Source organism: Podarcis melisellensis, assembly GCF_964234715.1.
Source record: "Podarcis melisellensis genome assembly, chromosome: 5".
In the NCBI taxonomy this organism is placed as follows: Eukaryota; Metazoa; Chordata; class Lepidosauria; order Squamata; family Lacertidae; genus Podarcis; species Podarcis melisellensis.
In genome coordinates, this window is record NC_138537.1 from 67,767,936 (window position 1) to 67,786,900 (window position 18,965).

At 41.6% G+C, this 18,965-nt stretch overlaps 2 protein-coding genes across 2 annotated transcripts; both read left to right on the top strand.

The window, feature by feature from the left end:
• The first annotated feature begins 2,761 nt into the window (after positions 1-2,761).
• On the top strand, positions 2,762-10,663 carry TFAM (transcription factor A, mitochondrial). Its single transcript, XM_081912573.1, has 7 exons — positions 2,762-2,930; positions 5,097-5,230; positions 6,559-6,629; positions 6,782-6,931; positions 8,432-8,527; positions 9,131-9,187; positions 10,016-10,663. Exons 1-7 carry the CDS (start codon positions 2,866-2,868, stop codon positions 10,268-10,270), a joined length of 828 nt encoding a protein of 275 aa, XP_081768699.1. The 5' UTR covers positions 2,762-2,865; the 3' UTR covers positions 10,271-10,663.
• A 2,425-nt stretch (positions 10,664-13,088) lies between these two features.
• Positions 13,089-18,807, top strand: DNAJC9 (DnaJ heat shock protein family (Hsp40) member C9). Its single transcript, XM_081913045.1, has 5 exons — positions 13,089-13,399; positions 15,366-15,506; positions 16,563-16,817; positions 17,482-17,568; positions 18,292-18,807. Exons 1-5 carry the CDS (start codon positions 13,220-13,222, stop codon positions 18,409-18,411), a joined length of 783 nt encoding a protein of 260 aa, XP_081769171.1. The 5' UTR covers positions 13,089-13,219; the 3' UTR covers positions 18,412-18,807.
• Positions 18,808-18,965: the final 158 nt, after the last annotated feature.

Below are 18,965 nucleotides of genomic sequence, written 5' to 3' on the forward strand. Positions count from 1 at the left end.
TTTTATTCTTAACTTCACCCTTTTGAGTGAGAAAAGGAGTGGTAGCACTTTAAACTTGCAAGTGACAATCGTCTGGTGGAGGGTAGGTGTGGTTTTGCTATCCAAGCTGTTAGAGGAGGCTCCGAGTTCTTTTGGAGTCATGTACTAGGGTGCTGGCATTACTGAAAGTGCCAGGTTCTAAATATGTAATATATGACTCAATAGCTGTGTTGAACTCTCTTGTATTCCCATGGTTCTTTCCTTAAGGGTATAGCTTGTTCTCACAGAAGCAAACCAGGACATAGCTGTCAACGTTGCCCTTTTTTTAAGGGAAATTCCCCTATTCTGAATAGGAATAGGATTCCTTGCAAGAAAAGGGAAAAGTTGACAGCTATGAACCCAGGTGCGTGTCACCTAAGGAGGAAACAGCTTAATATATTGGATGCAATTATCTTAAAGTAATGAAAACTTCCTGTTACATGCTTGTGGAATTCTTACTATATAAGAACACTACTAGTTTAATGTGAAAGTGCATGTGTAGCCAGCATTAATTATGCTGTTATGCAAATCTATGGTGCAGCCATAGGAGTACTGTGCCCAGCTCAAAAGGGATATTGTAGAGTTGGAAAAAATTAGAAAAGGGCAACCAAAGTGATCAAGGGATAGAGCGATTCCACTGCAAAGAAAGGTTGCAACATTTGGGACATTTTAGTGTAGAGAAAAGGAAAGTGAGTGGCGACATGATAGCTTATAAAATTATGCACGGCATGGAGGATTCTTTTTCTCCCTCAGAGCACTTGAACTCATGGACTTCCAAGGAAGGGAAATGCTGGAAGATTTAGGACAGACTTTTTTTTTAAAGTACTTATTCACACACAGCATAGTCAAAGAATGGAACTTGCTCCCTCAGGAGAAGGCAGTGATGGCCACCAACTTGCAGGGCTTTAGAAGCTGGTTAGGCCAATTCAATCAATACCAGTCACTGGAAACCACTGGAGGGGGAGAGTGGGCCCTTGTGCTCATGTTCTGCTTGCTAGTTTCCCAGACATCTGGCTGGTCACTGTGAGAACAGCTTGCTGGACTACATAGGCCATTGGCCTGATCCAGCAGGCTCTTCTTACATTCTTATGCTTAGAATAGCTTTGAACCACCCTGATCTTTTCTAAAAACTGCCTGAGACCTCTGGGTATAGGGTGGAATATAAATTCAATTAATAATGTTGTTTAGTTGTGTCCGACTCTTTGTGACCCCATGGACCAGAGCACGCCAGGCACTCCTGTCTTCCACTGCCTCCCACAGTTTGGTCAAACTCATGCTGGTAGCTTCGAGAACACTGTCCAACCATCTCGTCCTCTGCTGTCCCCTTCTCCTTGTGCCCTCCATCTTTCCCAACATCAGGGTCTTTTCCAGGGAGTCTTCTCTTCTCATGAGGTGGCCAAAGTATTGGAGCCTCAGCTTCACGATCTGTCCTTCCAGTGAGCACTCAGGGCACCATAATGGATAGATTTGTTCTTCTTGCAGTCCATGGGACTCTTGAGAGTCTCCTCCAGCACCATAATTCAAAAGCATCAATTCTTCGGCAATCAGCCTTCTTTATGGTCCAGCTCTCGCTTCCATACATCACTACTGGGAAAACCATACCTTTAACTATACGGAGCTTTGTCGGCAAGATGATGTCTCTGCTTTTTAAGATGATGTCTAGGTTTGTCATTGCTTTCCTCCCAAGAAGCAGGCGTCTTTTAATTTCGTGGCTGCTGTCACCATCTGCAGTGATCATGGAGCCCAAAAGTAAAATCTCTCACTGCCTCCATTTCTTCACCTTCTATTTGCCAGGAGGTGATGGGTCAATTAATAATAATAATTAATAATTTGCAAAAGCAAACTTCCTGGGACATCATCCATTTGTCCAGCTTTGCTTTGTACTGGCTGCCCAGGGTTTCCTACTTTAAGAGAATAGCCAGGCTGGGTGAGGAGTGGGTCAGGAAAGGCACGAGGTTGCTGTCAGTTACTTTAGAGCAGAGATGGGGAGCTTGGGCTGCAGCTCCCACCAAGCTGCGAGATCCTTTTTTTGATCCATATTGATCCAATATTGCCTTTATTTCTCCCCTTCTCCTCCTATTAGCAGCGAGGGATGAGAGGCGCTCCGACCTCTCATCCGATTCCACCAACCAAACCCTCCCCCCTTCCCAACTAGGAAAGGCGCGCAACTAAATCCGCCTTTTCCTCACAGCCGGAGAAGGGCGCGCTGGCTCCGCCCACCGACCGCGCTCCAATCAAAAACTACCTTCCCACCCGGATTTCCCGCCCTCCCCTCCGCTCCTCAAAACATTCCTCCCCGCCGGCGGGATGGACGCGCACGCGCAGAAAAGCATCCGAACCCGCGTCTGCCGCTTCCCCAAGAGAAGCGGCGTAACGAGAGAATTAAAACACCCGCGGTTCTCCAACAGAGCGGAACAAAGGTTCCAAGCCCTGACTAACTAACCAGCTGCGTTGCAGATAACTCTGTTCTGCTCCCCCACCCCAACATAATGCCTGCCCCACACTAACATAAATCTTGGCTGTGCCCAAGCACACCATCCCTATGTTTATATATTTATACCCTATGCTCTCGTCCCCGCATATGGCGGCGCGCCGATAGAGAACCGGAAGTGAGGTCTTGTATAGTTGTGTCTCACCTCCTCCTGCTCGAGGTTCGCGAGCGCACGCACTCGCAGGTGCCTGTCATTCTCCTCCCCGCCCCTCACCCCTCCCGGCTGCGACTGCGCGGATTGCAGATAAGCAGAGCGCCGGGTCGTTTCCTCGGCTGCCCACAATGCCCCGCGCCAGTGGCGCGCGATGGTTCTGAGGCTCGAGGGCTGAGGGGAGTCGAGCGGAGACGGCGCTACTATGGCGGCGGCGCTGCTGTCCCGCGTGTGGTCGTCGTCTGTCTCTGGACCGCGTTATTTCCTCAGGTAACACTGCCCGCGGCGGGGCGGCATCCTCCCCTGGCATCTCCCCACTCGCTTTTCTCGATGAAAGAAAAAGCCATTTTCGGTCCTACCCGGTGCCCGCTGACCTGTGAGGTAAAGGGAGCACAGAATTGCTCTGTGTCCTTCGCTGCTGCTACTGCTCCTCCTCATGCCGTTGCCAGATCTCGAGGTTCGAGCTCTGGGTGTCTGGAGACTGAAGTCTCCCTGTGGATGTTTCCAGGGGAAGGAGTTCAAATAGGAAGGAGGGGAAGCTGTTTTCCAGCTTTCTTCAAGGCGGAGTTAGGATACTTAAAAATACAATCTGATATTCAATGAATGGTAGAACTCTAGAGATGGAAGGGGGTCCAAAGGGTCATCTAGTCCAGCCCCCTGCAATGCTGCTGCCCCATATGGGGGGATCGAACCTGCATCCTTGGCGTTATCATCACCATGGGCACCCTGGTTTGCTGTTGTGGTTTTATTCGGCGATTCTGTATTACTCTGCTACCTGGTTTTCTTTTTGGGTGTCTACATGCTCTTGTACAATAAAATAATTATTTTTTAAAAGTTTGAACCACCCTTTGTTTCTCTCCGTTGTGTTCTTACCAGGCTTAGTACCTGTCTTGGAAACACTGGTGAAAGTTGGCAGGCAAGGGAGAGTAACTTTGTACTTGACGTGCATATGAATGAGATCTTCAAAAATCATTCTCTGACCTGATACACAGAATCGTGGGCATTTCCAGTGGGGGGCAGTTGCCCCCCCATCAAGTAAATAAAAATAACTAACCAATAGTGTCACAGATAACTCAGTTCTGCTCCCCCCCCAAACATTATGCATGCCCCCCCAACATAAATCTTGGCTAATACCCAGGCAGACCATCCCTATATTTATGTATTTACATAATCTATATCCCATGCCTTCAGTATAATTGCATCCTCCTTGGGAAGAACCCACACAGCCAGCACATAAATTTGTTTTCAGCCTTAAGTGTCAGAGTCTCAAGAGGCTTGGTGACTCTTACCTATTTGAAAATTGACTTGAATTTCTGAGTGCTATGGAGCAGAAATGTATTTCATTTTCCCTGCTCAGAATATGAGCCAGAATTAGCTACGACCCACCTTGTGGTTATATCTTTTGATTAGAAAGGATTTTTGTTTGAGACTTGATTCTTGACTGGAGGGGAATCAAAGTGAACCCCATATTTCCCTCATCATTTCAGCTGTAATTTCTCACCTATTTTCTTCTAACTTAATTCTCCACCAATATGCTTCAGCTGAGTAAGTTGGTTCTAACTTTTATTAAGAAAAAGAAGCCTTCAGCAACACACAAAGTAATGCTGTGGTTTTTATTAAGGGAGCATGGTAATAGGGTTTTATATTTAGTTAATACCTTTTTATCTGGTCCAGACTGTACATTTCTCTTGTTCAACCTTCAAAGCTGTTGGTCTGTTGAAATTAATGGCATCCTGATTAGAACTGCCAAACAAAAATGTCCAAAAATTATTTTATTTCATAAAATTTATACACTGCTTTAAAAACACACCTTAAAGTGGTTTACATAATCATTAGCTAACTAGGTAGTTAATAGGACTTGTAGCGGGGTAATTAAGTGTGTGTGATTGCATCTGATCTCTAAACTGAGCTTGATCCTATGACAATTTGTTAAAGAGGATAGAGGTGAAAGCAGAGCTAGCATTGGCTGGTCTGCTGTACAAACCAAAATCATAGAGGTAATTTTGTGTCAGGTCTTTCTGTTTGTGTGCACTTGACCCATTCGGGTTTGGTCATATAATGCTTAGGTGAGTCTAGGAAAAGTTCAAGTTCAAAATGTGTCCTTGAAAGTCTGCTAAATCTGCGATTGGGTAGAAGATTGATTGCATTTGTATCCCATCTTTTTCTCCCAATGAATTCAAAGTGACATACACAGTTCTCCTCAATCTCATTTAATCACAACAACCCAAGTGGGGATTTGAACCCTGCTCTCCCATGTCCAACACTCTAACCACTATGCCACACTGCCTAAATCAGGCTGTTATTTTTTATATTTGTGAATGTAGCTGCATTATTCATTTCCACTAGATTTCAGACTATTCTTTTATCCTTGGAGTAATGTCTGATTTTATCTGAAGCTTCTGTTATAATAGGTATCAATTTTGCTTTTTTTTAAAGGTGCAGTGCTACTTGTTCAGTAGAGAAATGGTTTTCAAAACAATGTAGTTCAGATAACCGTCCAAAGCAGCCACTGACAGCATACATTCGCTTTTATAAAGAACAGCAACCCTTTTATAAGAAACAAAATCCAGGTAAGGAACTCACTAAGAATGAAACTTCACTGTAATATAAGTTTTTGTTGTTGATTTGTAAAATATGTTAAAAGACTGACTGGCCTTTTATTTTTTTTGTCAGGATTCTCCTAAGTTGCTTAAATCATTGGTTTTCTGTGTGCAGCAAATTAATCCCCAAAGCCTCTTTTTTCATTGCATTAAGTATAGCCATTGTGTACGCTTGTATTTAGATAATCAGTGAGCCCACATTCTGCAAAAACAGATAGGTTGTACTGTATCTAGAATGCTGGAAGGAAAGAGCCAAGTGAATGTGGTATGTTCCTAAATTTGGTTAGGTAATCATAAGTATACCACAAAATCAGTATGTATATCACTTTGCTGAGTAATATACTCAAAAACAATTCTGAACCCTGTGAATCAACAGAGAAGAGGAGAGAATGAATGCAAGCAAATAAATAACACTCCTCACTTATTTAGGCTTCATTTCCGTTTCAGGTGAAACAGCCCAGAAACGGCAAGTTTTGAGGAATTGTTTGAAGGAATAGAGTGGTGTCACTGTGCAGGAGTTCTGGGAATAAGCAGCATAATGGACATATATATTTAGGGAACGAGAGACTTGCATCCAGAAGTATGGAGAACTTGCACACTTAATGTTGCATGAGTTGATTAACTGCTGATATTATAAGACTTCGTGTTGCATGTAGACACATTGAGAGTGGAAGTATAGCCTGTTCTAGATGTGTTTCCACACCTTCTAAAGGACCAGGTTAGCAGTTTAGGGGTGCTGCTGAGCCCAGTGTGTCTCCTGGATATCCAGGTGGCCGTGCTGTGGCTAAGAGTGCTTTTGCCCAACTTCAGCTGAAGTGAGACTTTTGGTCACAGCCCAGTTATTAAGGTATCTACTGGGGAGATGTCATCAGCCCCTGGCTTTGGTAGGTGGCCAGTATGATGTTATTTTGCCAAGATTTTGATAGTATTTGTGTGGTTAATCTTTTTTGAGACTGTCTTTTAAAGTATTGTTTTCACTATTTTTATTGCTCTCAGTTTCTATTGTATTAAAATGTATGTTCATAATTGTAAACCACACTTTTGAGAACTCTAAGGAATTATAGAAATATTTTTATAAATCCTGTGTTTTAACTTCTAAGTAAGAATGACGTTTTGTACAATACACGCCAAATTTTAGCTTTGTTTCAAATAGTTTGGATATATGTCTGTCAAACCCAACTTGTATATCAGTGATGAAGTTAATTTGAATTTGTTGATTCCTTAAATTTCTTTTTGAAATTTAACACTAAGTTTGACAGGATCTTCATCCTTGTAGTTTTTTTTTTTTTACTCTGCAGACGTAAGTGTTGTGGACATCACAAAAAAGATAGCACACGCTTGGAGGGAGCTGCCAGCATCTGACAAACAGGTAAGCATGGATTTTGGTGTTCATGTGAACAGAATGTTATTCTATTTTACTAATAAAATTGCTTCCTTGGTTTGAAGAGACCTCCTTAATGCCTAGGGTTCTGTATATGCTTTTTACAAGTTTTAGTAAAATTGTGTTTGCTCATATTCTAGCCATATGAAGCAGCCGCCAAGACTGACAGACAGATCTACAAAGAACAAATGATCAAATACAAAGCGCAACTAACTCCTGCCCAAGAGGCAGCTTTGAAAGAGGAAAAGAGAAGGAAAGTGGACAAAAGAAGAGCAGCAAGAAAAAAGAGGGTTAGTACCTAAATAATCTTTATAATTTCATTATACACCCTTTACCGGTAGGTCCCAGGGCAGGTTACATTTTAAAATTCAGAAATAAAAACAGTTAAAACAAATTAGTCACAGGAACAGGATAGGTCATGAAATATGATCTCATTGTCGAAGTACCTGAAGAACGCTTGCCACCTTGTACTAAGGTTTCAGTAGAAAACACATGATGCTCTCACACCAGTTACCCATGAAGGTGGTGTGTCTTTTGATGTTACACACAACTTTTTTCCTTTTGTATACTTACAACTGGTGCCTAATATTTTATGATTGCTCCTTACGAACAGTATAAAAGGAAAAGCTTTAAATTATTCTATTTTTTTAATTCCAGAATATATAAACCACTCTACATTCAGGAAATACACAAGTGGTGTACAGAAACAGAGTTTCAAACAATACAAATAATAAAATGGTATTAAAGCATAAAAACTAACATTGGTGTAAAAGCTAAGTGTTGAACTTACTTCACTTCTAAGGGAACAGATTTTTATTTTTACAGTACATCTACCAATTTAAACTTTGATTTGATTGTGGCTTTGGGGGGATCTGTGTAAAATCATGCAGATTCTATAACATCTATTTTAATTCTGCTGGGTCTGAATTTTACCCAAAGCCGCTGGAAAAGCAAAATAAAAACATAAAGCACCTTTGCATGTTTACACCTGTGCTTTTTCTGTCTGGAGCAGGGAAGTGGGTAGAAAAGCAACCAGAGCAGGTGGTACCTACAGCATTCCAAATGTGCTCAAGAGACTCAAAAAGGTTGGGGGCCCCTGATTTAGGGCTTTAAAGGTTAAAACTACCTGTTTGAATTGGACATGGAAACACACAGCCACCAGTGCTGTTGGCACAGAATTGGTGCTGTGTGCTCCAATCATAGAATGATAAGAGTTGGAAAGGGACCCAAGGGTCATCTAGTCCAACCCCCTGCAATTCAGGAATCTCAGCTAAAACATCGCTGACAGATCTCCGTGTCATCGTCTTGATGTCAGCAGCATGGCTGACCTTTCCCTACTGTGGTCTTACAGGACTCAGCATAAAGCACTGCAACTCTGTACACAGAAATGGCAATGGTTTTCTAACTTAAGCCAGTTTTAATAGGAATCTTTGGATTTTAACAAGATATTCTTTTTAATGTGACTTGGAGAACTCTGATTTCAATTCTGTCTTGGAAATTGGTATGTCAAGTACAGCTGGGATTCAGATGTGTCTGATGTTCTCGCATGCACGGGGCTTTTCAGCCTCCCCTGCCTTGTGGTGGCCTCTTACACCCTTCCCTCAAAAAGCTTCCACCTGAAGTCAGAGGGTCCTTCAGAGCAGCACTCCATAGTCTAAGTCTAGGTCTGCTGAATGTCCAAGTCTGCCATTCCCTGAATCCTAGACATAAAGGTGTATGTGTGTGTTTTCTATGGCTGAACTTAGTAACACCTGAGAAAAGTGCTCACTGATATCCTTTTGTCATTTTAGCAACTAACAATGCTTGGAAAACCTAAAAGACCTCGGAGTGCCTTCAACATTTTTATGTCTGAACACTTTCAAGAAGCTAAAGGAATCTCAATTCAGGTAAACCAAGGGAGGCTGTTCATTTTAACAGCTACAAGGTTGGAGATTCTGTCTTTCGTATTGAGAATAAAAATTATAACTGTTTTAATGGCTATTTCCCATTATTACCATAATCTGTTGAAGGTCCAGTTGGAGTTTTACAGTATTTTGAGTGCCTCACGGGTTTTCATAGCAGTGTCCCTGACCAAGATTTCCACACAATAGCTGTTGAACAGCTGGTCAAAGATCTGGCATTATCAGGCCACATATACTGAAATTCCAAGCTAGCTTGATAGTTGCAGATAATGGATATGAAAACTTTAAATGTTGCCTGTGAGTAAGAGCCCAATTCATTGGGACAATGGGAGATCCATGGCCAGCTCTCCTGCAGGTATTTTAAAAATAAAACAAGTGCAGCTGTAAGGGGGGGATTAAGTCTTTCTCAATTGACTTAAATTGTTTAATAATAGATTTTGAGTGGTCTATTCTGAGTAAGACTGACTTTAGGGAGCACCCATATTTTGCATATCTTGCATTATAAATATATGGCAGGTGGGTGGGTGTAGGGAGATTTCTGCTACAGAACTTCAGCAAATATATTGTATGTTTTCGTTTCTCTTGTAGGCAAAGATGAAAAATTTATTTGAAGAATGGCAAAAAATGAGCAGTTCCCAAAAGAAGGTATTGTCATAAAAGTGACTTTGAATTCCAATAAATTGACATTTAAATTTAGGAATTTGAATCTGTCATGCTTAAATGTGCAGCCAAGTGTTCTAGTAGTGACAGTCAAGGTGCAGTACAGGTGTGAAATAATTCAATACATGCCATTCACCTATAGTAAGAACTGGCCGTGGAGACCAACCACTTGCGTCCAGATAACAGTTCATTTTAAAATTAAAAGCAAAGTTTTCAAACTCCTCTGGCTCAATAATGACTCAATAATGTAAGCCAGTACATTGAAGGACGACACCATTGTTACTTGTTAAGTCTGAATCAAGTCAGTGTATGAATATGTTTGTGTAGCTGTAGATATGTTTAGAAATCTAAGCCAAATCGTAATACTTACTTACGTATGGCTGAATTACTGATTCAAATTGTAATATTTGAAATACAAATCAGAATGTCAGTTACCTATTTGGCACTTTGTGCCACCAAAAGTTTAAATGCCTCAGGTTGTGTTCCTGAAGGAACTGTATGAGTAATCATGCTTTCAGGGATTGATCCTGGCATCACTTTAAGCCATACGTGAAACTGTGTCTTAAAATGCATGTGCTCGTCATAAGGAAGATTATGCGTCATAGCAGAAACAAGGGGTCATAATAACCAGTTTGTGGTGTTTTGCTGCATGAAACAAACATGTGTAAATACTTTTCACATGAAATATTAGTCCTTGAATGTTTCAGAGATGTCTCTAGTAGTGGGAAGTAAATTTCTGACATTTCTGTAGTATATTACCTTAGTACAAACAACTTTTCAGTATGTGAATTCCATTTCTTTGTGCATATCCAGACATATCAGCAACTTGCTGAGGATGATAAGATCCGTTATGAAAATGAAATGAAATCATGGGAGGAGCAAATGGCAGAAATTGGACGCGAAGATCTTATACGTTTTAAAAACAGAAGGAAACTATCAAAAAGAAAGAAAACTGAAAAAAAGGTTGCTTCAAAAAAGAGGGCTACAACATTAAAGAAGCCTTCGGGAAGCAAAGTTGCCTCAGCTGCAGCGAAAAAGAAAGTAAAGGCAAGGCAGTCTGAGGAGTAAGTTGGAAAATACTTGGATTTCATCATTTCTGATTGCAAGTGGAAAGAGACTGAAGTGAAGTCTATTCATTAAAGGAAAGGCTCCCAAATCAGAGGTTAGACTTATTTTGAAAACTGTCAAGTAAGTAGAGTAAATCAAGATTGAGAGAATTTAAGCAGTGATTAATCACGAGAGAAGAGGTGCTTTTTCCATAAATGTGTAAATAGGCATTCTCTTATAAATTTTCTTTTCGCAGATCCTGTGATCTGTATAAATTCATAATGTCTAGTTGCTAATTAGAAATAGAAATTTAATGTAGGCTGCAAGTTTATTTTGTGTGTAAATGCATGTAATCACTGGAGAAAGCATGTATATTTGCTGATTTCAGCCTTGTAATTAAAGAACTACTGAACTCACAGATTTTCAATAGTGTTTTTCAATTTTTATACGTACCGACAATGCATACTTTTATTTATATTGCTTAGAAAAAATAAAACTAGCAAGTTTGATATAAAACACTTTTTCCTCTCATTTTATTCAAATCAGAACAAGGTCATTTCTGTCTAAGATTGTTTTCAAAATTCATTTTATTGTATCAAATAAACCCTTATTTTAAACATAAACAAGTTAAAAAAACCCAACTGGCATATTGATCCAAACACTTGCACCGGCATTCTTGCTGCAGTCTTGCAGGCATATCCAACTCCCAAGAGACACTGATCTACTCCCAGTATAAAAAAACTGGCAGTGATCTACCCATTGTCATTGGAGGGAGGAGCATGCGTGGGGTGGGCGGATTGCCCAGAGTTGTTGAGCTTTTTGGGGGAGGATTTATTAGCTTTCCCCCCATAGCTTTTTGTACACGATATGGATCCTGTGATCTACCAGAATCAGCTGGGGATCTACCGGTAGATCACGATCTACTGGTTGGACATCCCTGTGCTTATAGTATCAGGGGGAAAAGGAAGCTGCATATATCCTGGTATTGTCTACTCTGATGGCAGTGATTCTCCTGCAGTTCAGACAGGAGTTTTTTTACAACACTGGCTGGAGACACCAGGAACCATTGGATCAATGGAGATTCATTCATAGAATCAGAGAATTGTAGAGTTTGGGAAAGGACCCAAAGGGGCATCTTGTTCAACCGCCTGCAATGAAAGAATCTCAGCAAAAGAATGTTTAACAGATGGTCATCCTACCTCTGTTTAAGTACCTACAATTAAGGAGAGCCCACCACCTTCTGAAGTAGTCTATATTCCATTATCAAAAGTTGTTCCTAATGTTTAGTTGGTATCTTTATTGTACTTATTATTTGAATCTGTTCATTAGAGGTTCTGTGCCAAAAACATCATAAAAATCAGGTAACAAGAAAATTAGAAGAATGTCAGCAACATATTTCAAAGCAAAAAATTTGGAAAAAATATATGGGGGAACTAAACACCTCCGCAAACAAGATACTTTATCAGTACTTACACTCTTCAACATCAAGTGGAGGAGCATTTCAAAAAGGGCAAGGTAGATTTACATACTAAATCATGAAGGAAAAAAGCCTGCTTTAAATAATGAAAAATAAATATTTATGGGTGACATCCAGTGAGTCCATAGCCTGTACAGACCCACTGAAATATAGACTTAAATCCAGCCCGTTTGAGTAAAGTGTATCTACTCAGAATATGATTCAGATGGATATCGCCCTGTTATTGAGATAAAGTATACCTGCAATTTACGCACATTTAATTTGTGTGCGTTCGGCTATATGCACTTGACAAAAAAATTAAAAGGGGGCTGGCTTCTAGGGAAAAAGAGTGGCTGTCCCACCTGCCATTGAACCCAGTGTGTTTGGACTACACCCGATTTGAGCTTTAGACCTGGCCTCCGGAACGTAACCCCGCGGAAGTTGCGGGCTTAGTGTACTTTCCAAGCAAAAACATGACAACTGTTGCTTTAACCACAATCGCAACGAGTGAGATCTACTGTAATGCCATCTGCCAATAGGTTTACCCGTTGGATTTGGCCGCCGCGCAATGGATGACCTGGGCAACCCACGAGCTCCGCGCGCCACTGCTGCCTTTGAAAGAGGTAGACTCTACAGGTAGAGATAGGAAAAATGAAGAGGCACACATCCATGAGAGTAACGCGAACACGCCGTGTCTCAAATGGAGTTCACTATAAGCTTCCTAGGTTTAGAGTACAGTACATAAAACAACGCGTGTGGGTTATATAGGCTCCATCTTCATTATGGGATATAATAATATAATAATTATTATTTTTATCCCGCCCATCTGGCTGGGTTTCCCCAGCCACTTTGGGCAGCTCCCAACAGAGTATTAAAAACACAATAAAACATCAAACATTAAAAACTTCCCAAAACAGGGCTGCCTTCAGATGTCTTCTAAAAGTAAGATAGTTGCTTATTTCCTTGACATCTGCTGGGAGGGCCTTCCGCAGGGCAGGTGCCACTACCGAGAAGGCCCTCTGCCTGGTTCCCTGTAACCTCACTTCTCGCATAGGAACATAGGTAGGTTGTTGTTTTTTAGGGTAGGTAAAACCTCAAATTTGCATTGATTTGTATTGATTTTTACTGATGAGGAGAAGCTGCCTCCGCTTGGCTACGTCCCTGTATGGGAGAATCCCGGCCAAGCATCTCTCCATTGTCTTACGGGGACTGCAGCCTATGTGTCACTCTTTACCTTTTTGTATATCTAGGGTTAGTCTCTCCCCTTTCCTCCTCCTCCTCTCTGCCCCCACCTTCTCTTTAATTCTTGGCCTTTTAAGTTCGCGACATCTCGCGGGACGGCCGTAAAGCAGCGCGGGGAGGCAAGAGTGGGCGTGGCGGGCGGGAAAACGGACGGGCGGACGCGGCTGAGAAGCAGGAGCCCGCGCAGCAGCAGGTTGCGTCGGCTGTTCCCCTGGCCGAGAGCGGGAGAGAGCGTGCGCAGGCGCGGTGGTGGTCTCTCCTCGGGCTCGGGGATGGGGCTGCTGGAGCTTTGCCGCGGGGCCTTCGGCGCCGCCGACCTGTACCAGGTGCTGGGCGTGAGGCGCGAGGCTTCGGCCGACGAGATCCGCCGCGGCTACCACAAGGTCTCGCTGCGGGTGCACCCGGACCGCGCCGACCCGGACGGGAAGGAGGCGGCCACCCGGCATTTCCAGGTGAGGGGAGGCGCCGGGAAACCTGCCTCGGATTCGCCGGCTGGAGGTTTTGCGAGTTGGTTAGCCGCGGAACCCGGGTTCAAATCCTGCTCTGACTCGCTTGGCACCAAACTCGACTTAAATCATAATACAATACAGTAATAATAATTTATTATTCATATCCCGCCCATCTGGCTGGGTTTCCCCACCCACTCTGGGCCCCTCCCAACAGAATATTAAAAACACCATCAAACATTAGAAACTTCCCTAAACTGCAGGTGCCTTCTAAAAGTCAGGTCGTGACATAGGCCACTTGCACCCTCTACCTCATTTTGCAAAATTGTGTACCACCCTGGGTTCCTAGGGTGGAAATGCGACCAAAGTGGGATCCGCCAAATAATGAGAATAATATTTTTTATAATAATGATGGTGGTGGTGATGATTTTATTATTTGTACTGCACAGATTTGATTGGGTCACTCCAGCCACTCTAGCATCTTCCAGTACAGTGGTACCTCGGGTTACAGACGCTTCAGGTTACAGACTCCCCTAACCCAGAAATAGTTCCTCAGGTTAAGAACTTTGCTTCAGGATGAGAACAGAAATTGCACGGCAGTGGGAGGCCCCATTAGCTAAAGTGGTACCTCAGTTTAAGAACAATTTCAGGTTAAGAACAGACCTCCAGAACGAATTAAGTACGTAACCAGAGGTACCACTGTATATAATTTCATCCATAGATCTCAGGCCGGTTCACAGCTAAAGATAAAAAACAAAAAATGTGTTAAAAAAAAACCTGAGAACAAAGCACAGCTCCGTGAGGGTCCCCTTGTTCTAGGTAGGCCTGCAATAGGAGCCCTGCCCTTCCTTAGCCCCAATAGTCCACCTGCTTGCCTCCTTGCTTACAACCAGTCCAAGGGCTAGTTCTGCCTGTCAACTTCCTCATCAGCAGGGAGGAGAATGGGGCAAAACTAGAAAGAATTGCCTCTGTCTGCCCCCACCTACTGTTGGTGTCCCTGCCTTCCACCCTATCAGTCTCAAATGGCACTGATTAACAGGTCGTTTAATTTACAAGCATGTATCTACATACTTAGGAAGCTCCCCTCCCCAACTTGTGTGTCTTTATTGGGGGTGGGTCCCTGTTCTGCTTCCAGTCTTAGGGACCACTTCACCTTCTAGTTTGGAGGGGGAGAGTAGAACCTGCCACATCGCGTTGCAGTGCTCCAGTTCAGGCCTGGTGGGAAATGCATGAGCCCAGAGGACCATTTCCCCCTTTTTTCCAGCCCATGCCCTGCTCTGTGGCCTAGCACAACATGGGTAAGGATTGGGCACACTGCTAATTCTGAACCTGAGTATTTTATAGCTATATAACAGGGGTGGAGTGGTTAATGGTTATGCATGGTAGAAAAGGAAAAGGTATTATTTTAGAAAAAGAGGAGCCAGAACTCATCACAAACGCCTCCATTTTTCTAGCAATTGTGCTAATCCTGAGAGGTGCTGGAACATCCTGTGCTTGCCTTTTCTTTGAAAATCTGGATGTATGGCAAATTCCCTTAAAAACACCTCAAAAACTTACTTATTTTCTTGAAATTTTGCAGAAAAAGCTCAACAACTTTTGTGTCTGGATTTTCACTTTTTGAAATATGGCAGCTCTACTTCAACCCAAGTCCAACTTACTATAAGCTGTTAGGGCTTCTGTCCTACCCATTTTGGTTCTCTCCAATGTTTGGTGTTATTTTGGGGTTTTATAGTTATACACTTCTGTTTGCCTACGGAGTCCCTTGAGTATGTTGAAACCACTGCAATTTTGGGGTACTCCCATTTTGTTTGCAAACTTACTGGCAACCAACTTCTTGGAAATTCCACTGTTAGAGGGAATGCTAGCATAGTAACATAACCTGAATAAGAAAGAAGCCAGTTGTGAGACAAGTGGGATGACATGGGTTGTGTCTTACTGGAGTAGTGAGGTGGTTTGTCTTGTCTCTTCTTAGATCCTGGGCAAGGTGTATGCAGTACTGAGTGACCAGGAACTGCGGGCTCTGTATGACCAGCAGGGGATTGTGGATGAGGAGTCAACTGTGCTGACTCAGGACCGCAACTGGGAAGAATACTGGAGGCTGCTGTTCAAAAAAGTAGGTAGTCTTCTTCAATGTGATGGTGGTCCTTCTCTCACAACTGGAGTGATAAAATCTGTAAAGAAAGTGCTATTTCTTTTATCCGTAAGGCAAATGGAACTTCTGTGGGACCTTTGCCCTCATCCCCTTTATTTTACTTTCATCTGCAGAATGGGTTGTTATTTGTGATGCCAACTTTTTCTCTGGCTGCAAAAATGGATTTTTGCAAACCTGAACCTTGTGTGTGTAATCTCAAAATACAATGTTCTGTTTTCACAGCTCAAGATGTTAAGTGCCCTTTCATTATTTCTTTGATCCCTGGAAAAATTTGCTTAATGCTATTCTAGTAATCAGGGTGCAGCTAAAAAAAAAAAAAAGATGGCGTCGCAAGGAATGATAGCTCTGAAATGCTTTAGTGCTGAAATATCCTTTCAAGTTTGTACAACGTGGGTTGTATCCAACAGTGAAATACTCAAGGGTGGACCTATTCAAATCAATACACTTGACTTAGTCAAGCCCATCGATTTCCCTGGGTCTAAGTATGACTTATGGATCCTTAATCCCCCACCCCCATTTGCAGGCCAACTTTGACAAGTGGGCAGGACCCTTTGGGTGTCAATGACAAGTGGCTGACACCTGCCAAAGTTCAAAGGAGCTCATTGTAACCAGATTGGTGGTTACAGCAACCTCCTTTGAAGATGTTCTTTCAGCGCCATTCTGATGATTGGTGCTGGGAGCTTGCCTTCGAAGGGGCTCCCAGGACCCACCGATCAGCAATTACAGGGAGCCCCCAATTGGAGAAAACAGATTGGATTCAAGCTATTTTCTCCAAATGAAGCTTATGTTTCCACTGCAGATGAATACAACCTGTGTGTGCCCCAATCTGTTTCGTCTTGCTTTGCCTGGCTTTGAATACACTTCCTTCCATTAAAAAATGAACTCGAATTACAGAAAAGTAAAATTTTAAATTAACAATGAATTTGGGATGGAAAAATGTGTGTGTGTAACTTGAGTGTGGTAAAAAGGATTGTCGTTCATGGAATTCAACTCTTTTTGTTGTTGTTTTAAAATTAGATAACTGTAAAAGATATTGAAGACTTTGAGAAGAAGTACAAAGATTCTGCAGAAGAGCTGGTGGACATTAAAGCAGCCTATGAGGATTTTAAAGGCGATATGGACAAAATTATGGAATCTGTACTGTGTGTTGATTATACAGATGAGCCGAGAATAAGAGAGATTATCCAACATGCCATTGATTCTGGAGAACTTCCATCTTACAAAGCCTTTACAAAAGAGTCTAAGCAAAAGATGAATTCAAGAAAAAGGAAGGTAGGCTTGCAAGAGGCAAAAGACTGTGTGACAAAATATGTAATTCTTACTATCAACTCCAGTTCTGATTGTTCCACTGTCTGTAAACATATTTCCTATTTCACGTAATGTACTTTTTCAAATGTAACATCTTTTCAGGGGTTGAACCAGTGCTTGAGTTGCAGAGAGAACACAGCCTGTTTTCTTCAGCTACTGGTTTCTGGAAGGGGACCCGCCCCCCATTCAACCCAGTTCTTTGAGAGGGGAGAAAGCCTGTATTTCTTTATCTTGATGCACTGAGTGAACACGCCAAATTCAGAACATCCTTATGTAACAGCATCCTATTGGTTTTTGATCTTCCTTTTATAGTTGCTAGGTATTAAATGAGTATCATCTAGGATTTTATGATATACTGCCATTTATTTATTATTTATGATGCGGTAATCCTTTAATGTAAAACACTAGAATCTACCTACAATGCAGCAAAACATTTGCTGGCATTTCTTCTCTCTGGGACGCATAAGCAAGTTTTCCTAATGTTGTTCAAGCCATCCTGCAAATTTGTTGAAAATGGCCTGGTAGAAATGCTTACAATATAATAATAATAACAAATAAATTGCTTGCTGCTGCAATAGGTTAAGAAAGAAATTTTGCATTCACTTCAACAACTGTGTCAATGTTTCAGGCTCGACAAGAAGCTAAAGAGGCAGAAAAATCCAGAGAAGAACTGGGTCTTGGTGAAGGGGAAGATGACCTAAAAGCACTAATTCAAGTAAGAATGGAGAAAGCTACAAATCATTCTAACAAGTTAGATAGTATTACCTTTTGTTAGGGTAGAGGGAGCCTTTAACTTTAAATTATTTAATCCTCCAGCATTGGAGAGCTAATTTTAATGTTCAGGATAGCAAAAAAACAGTGAGGTCCCCTTGGGATTTTTTTTACGGAGACTAGTGTTATTTAATTTATTCCAAAATGATCAGGAGTCGCTGGTGAGCAATGAGACAGCCAGATTTACAGATGACACTAAATTGTTCATGATAGTGGTATCAAAAGGCGACAAAATTGCAAGTGAGATTTAGTGTGTATAATAAGTTGTAAAGTGATGCATGTTGGGACAAAATAATAACAACTGTAATTTCACATACATGCTGATGAGGTTTGAATACGGCTGTGACTAAGGGGTTGAATATTTAAGGGAATTTGCGCATCAAGGAGAGGCAACATGTGATCTGATTTCTAAATAAAAGTTAACTGCCCGCCAACAGTTGTCCTTAGAGTTGCATTTTTAAATAGTTCGCCTTGAACAGTATTATTCATACTTCACAACAATCTGATCTCTTTCAAATATTCTGCACATACACTATTTTAAAATATTTATATACATTTTCTTATGTATACCACCTTATTAGTAACTTGATTAAATGCCAAATCTTTAGTCAAAACATGAGAAATACTTGTAAGCTCATTTAACCATCTTGTTTTTGTCATTTAACAGAGCAAAAATGAGAATCGAAAAAAGGAAATGGATGATTTTCTGGCTCAGATGGAAGCAAAGTATGGAACCAAATCCAAAAAAGGAGGAAAGAAAACAGCACCCAAGAAAGGAATGAAATGACTTTATTAATTTTCTGCTTTCATTTCATTTCTTCCGTTAACATTAATCTTGCTTTGAGACAGCCAAGGAAAGCAAGATGCTTTCATCAATTCATTGAAACTCACACTGTGTAGAAGGCATTCTGAAGAGGCAAGCTGCAGAACTAAAGCTGCTATTAAATGCTTCAAGATGCCACGGAGGAGTCAAGGTGGCATTTCAGACTGCAGCAGTACAGCAAGATTGCTGTGAACAGAAAAGAAACTGGTAAAATGAAAAAAACATCAATCTTTAAAAAAAAAATCCCATCTGAATTAATGTAAAACAGTAGTGTATGTTGCAGGAATATGTTTGGGCAAGTACTGTCAGTTTGATTTTATAAAGGCATTTATTAAACTTAATAAAGTATGTTTTTGAAAAGTGTGTGAAAAGTCAGAACTTGCCCATGATGGGCTGTAGCCAAAATGCATCAGTTGGAGAAGGAAGGTAGGAGGCAGACAGGGGGAAATGGTAAACTTAGGTGTTCGTTGGGCTCTGTAGTATGCTATCTAAAACCTTGCTTCACTGTTGCTGGTGTG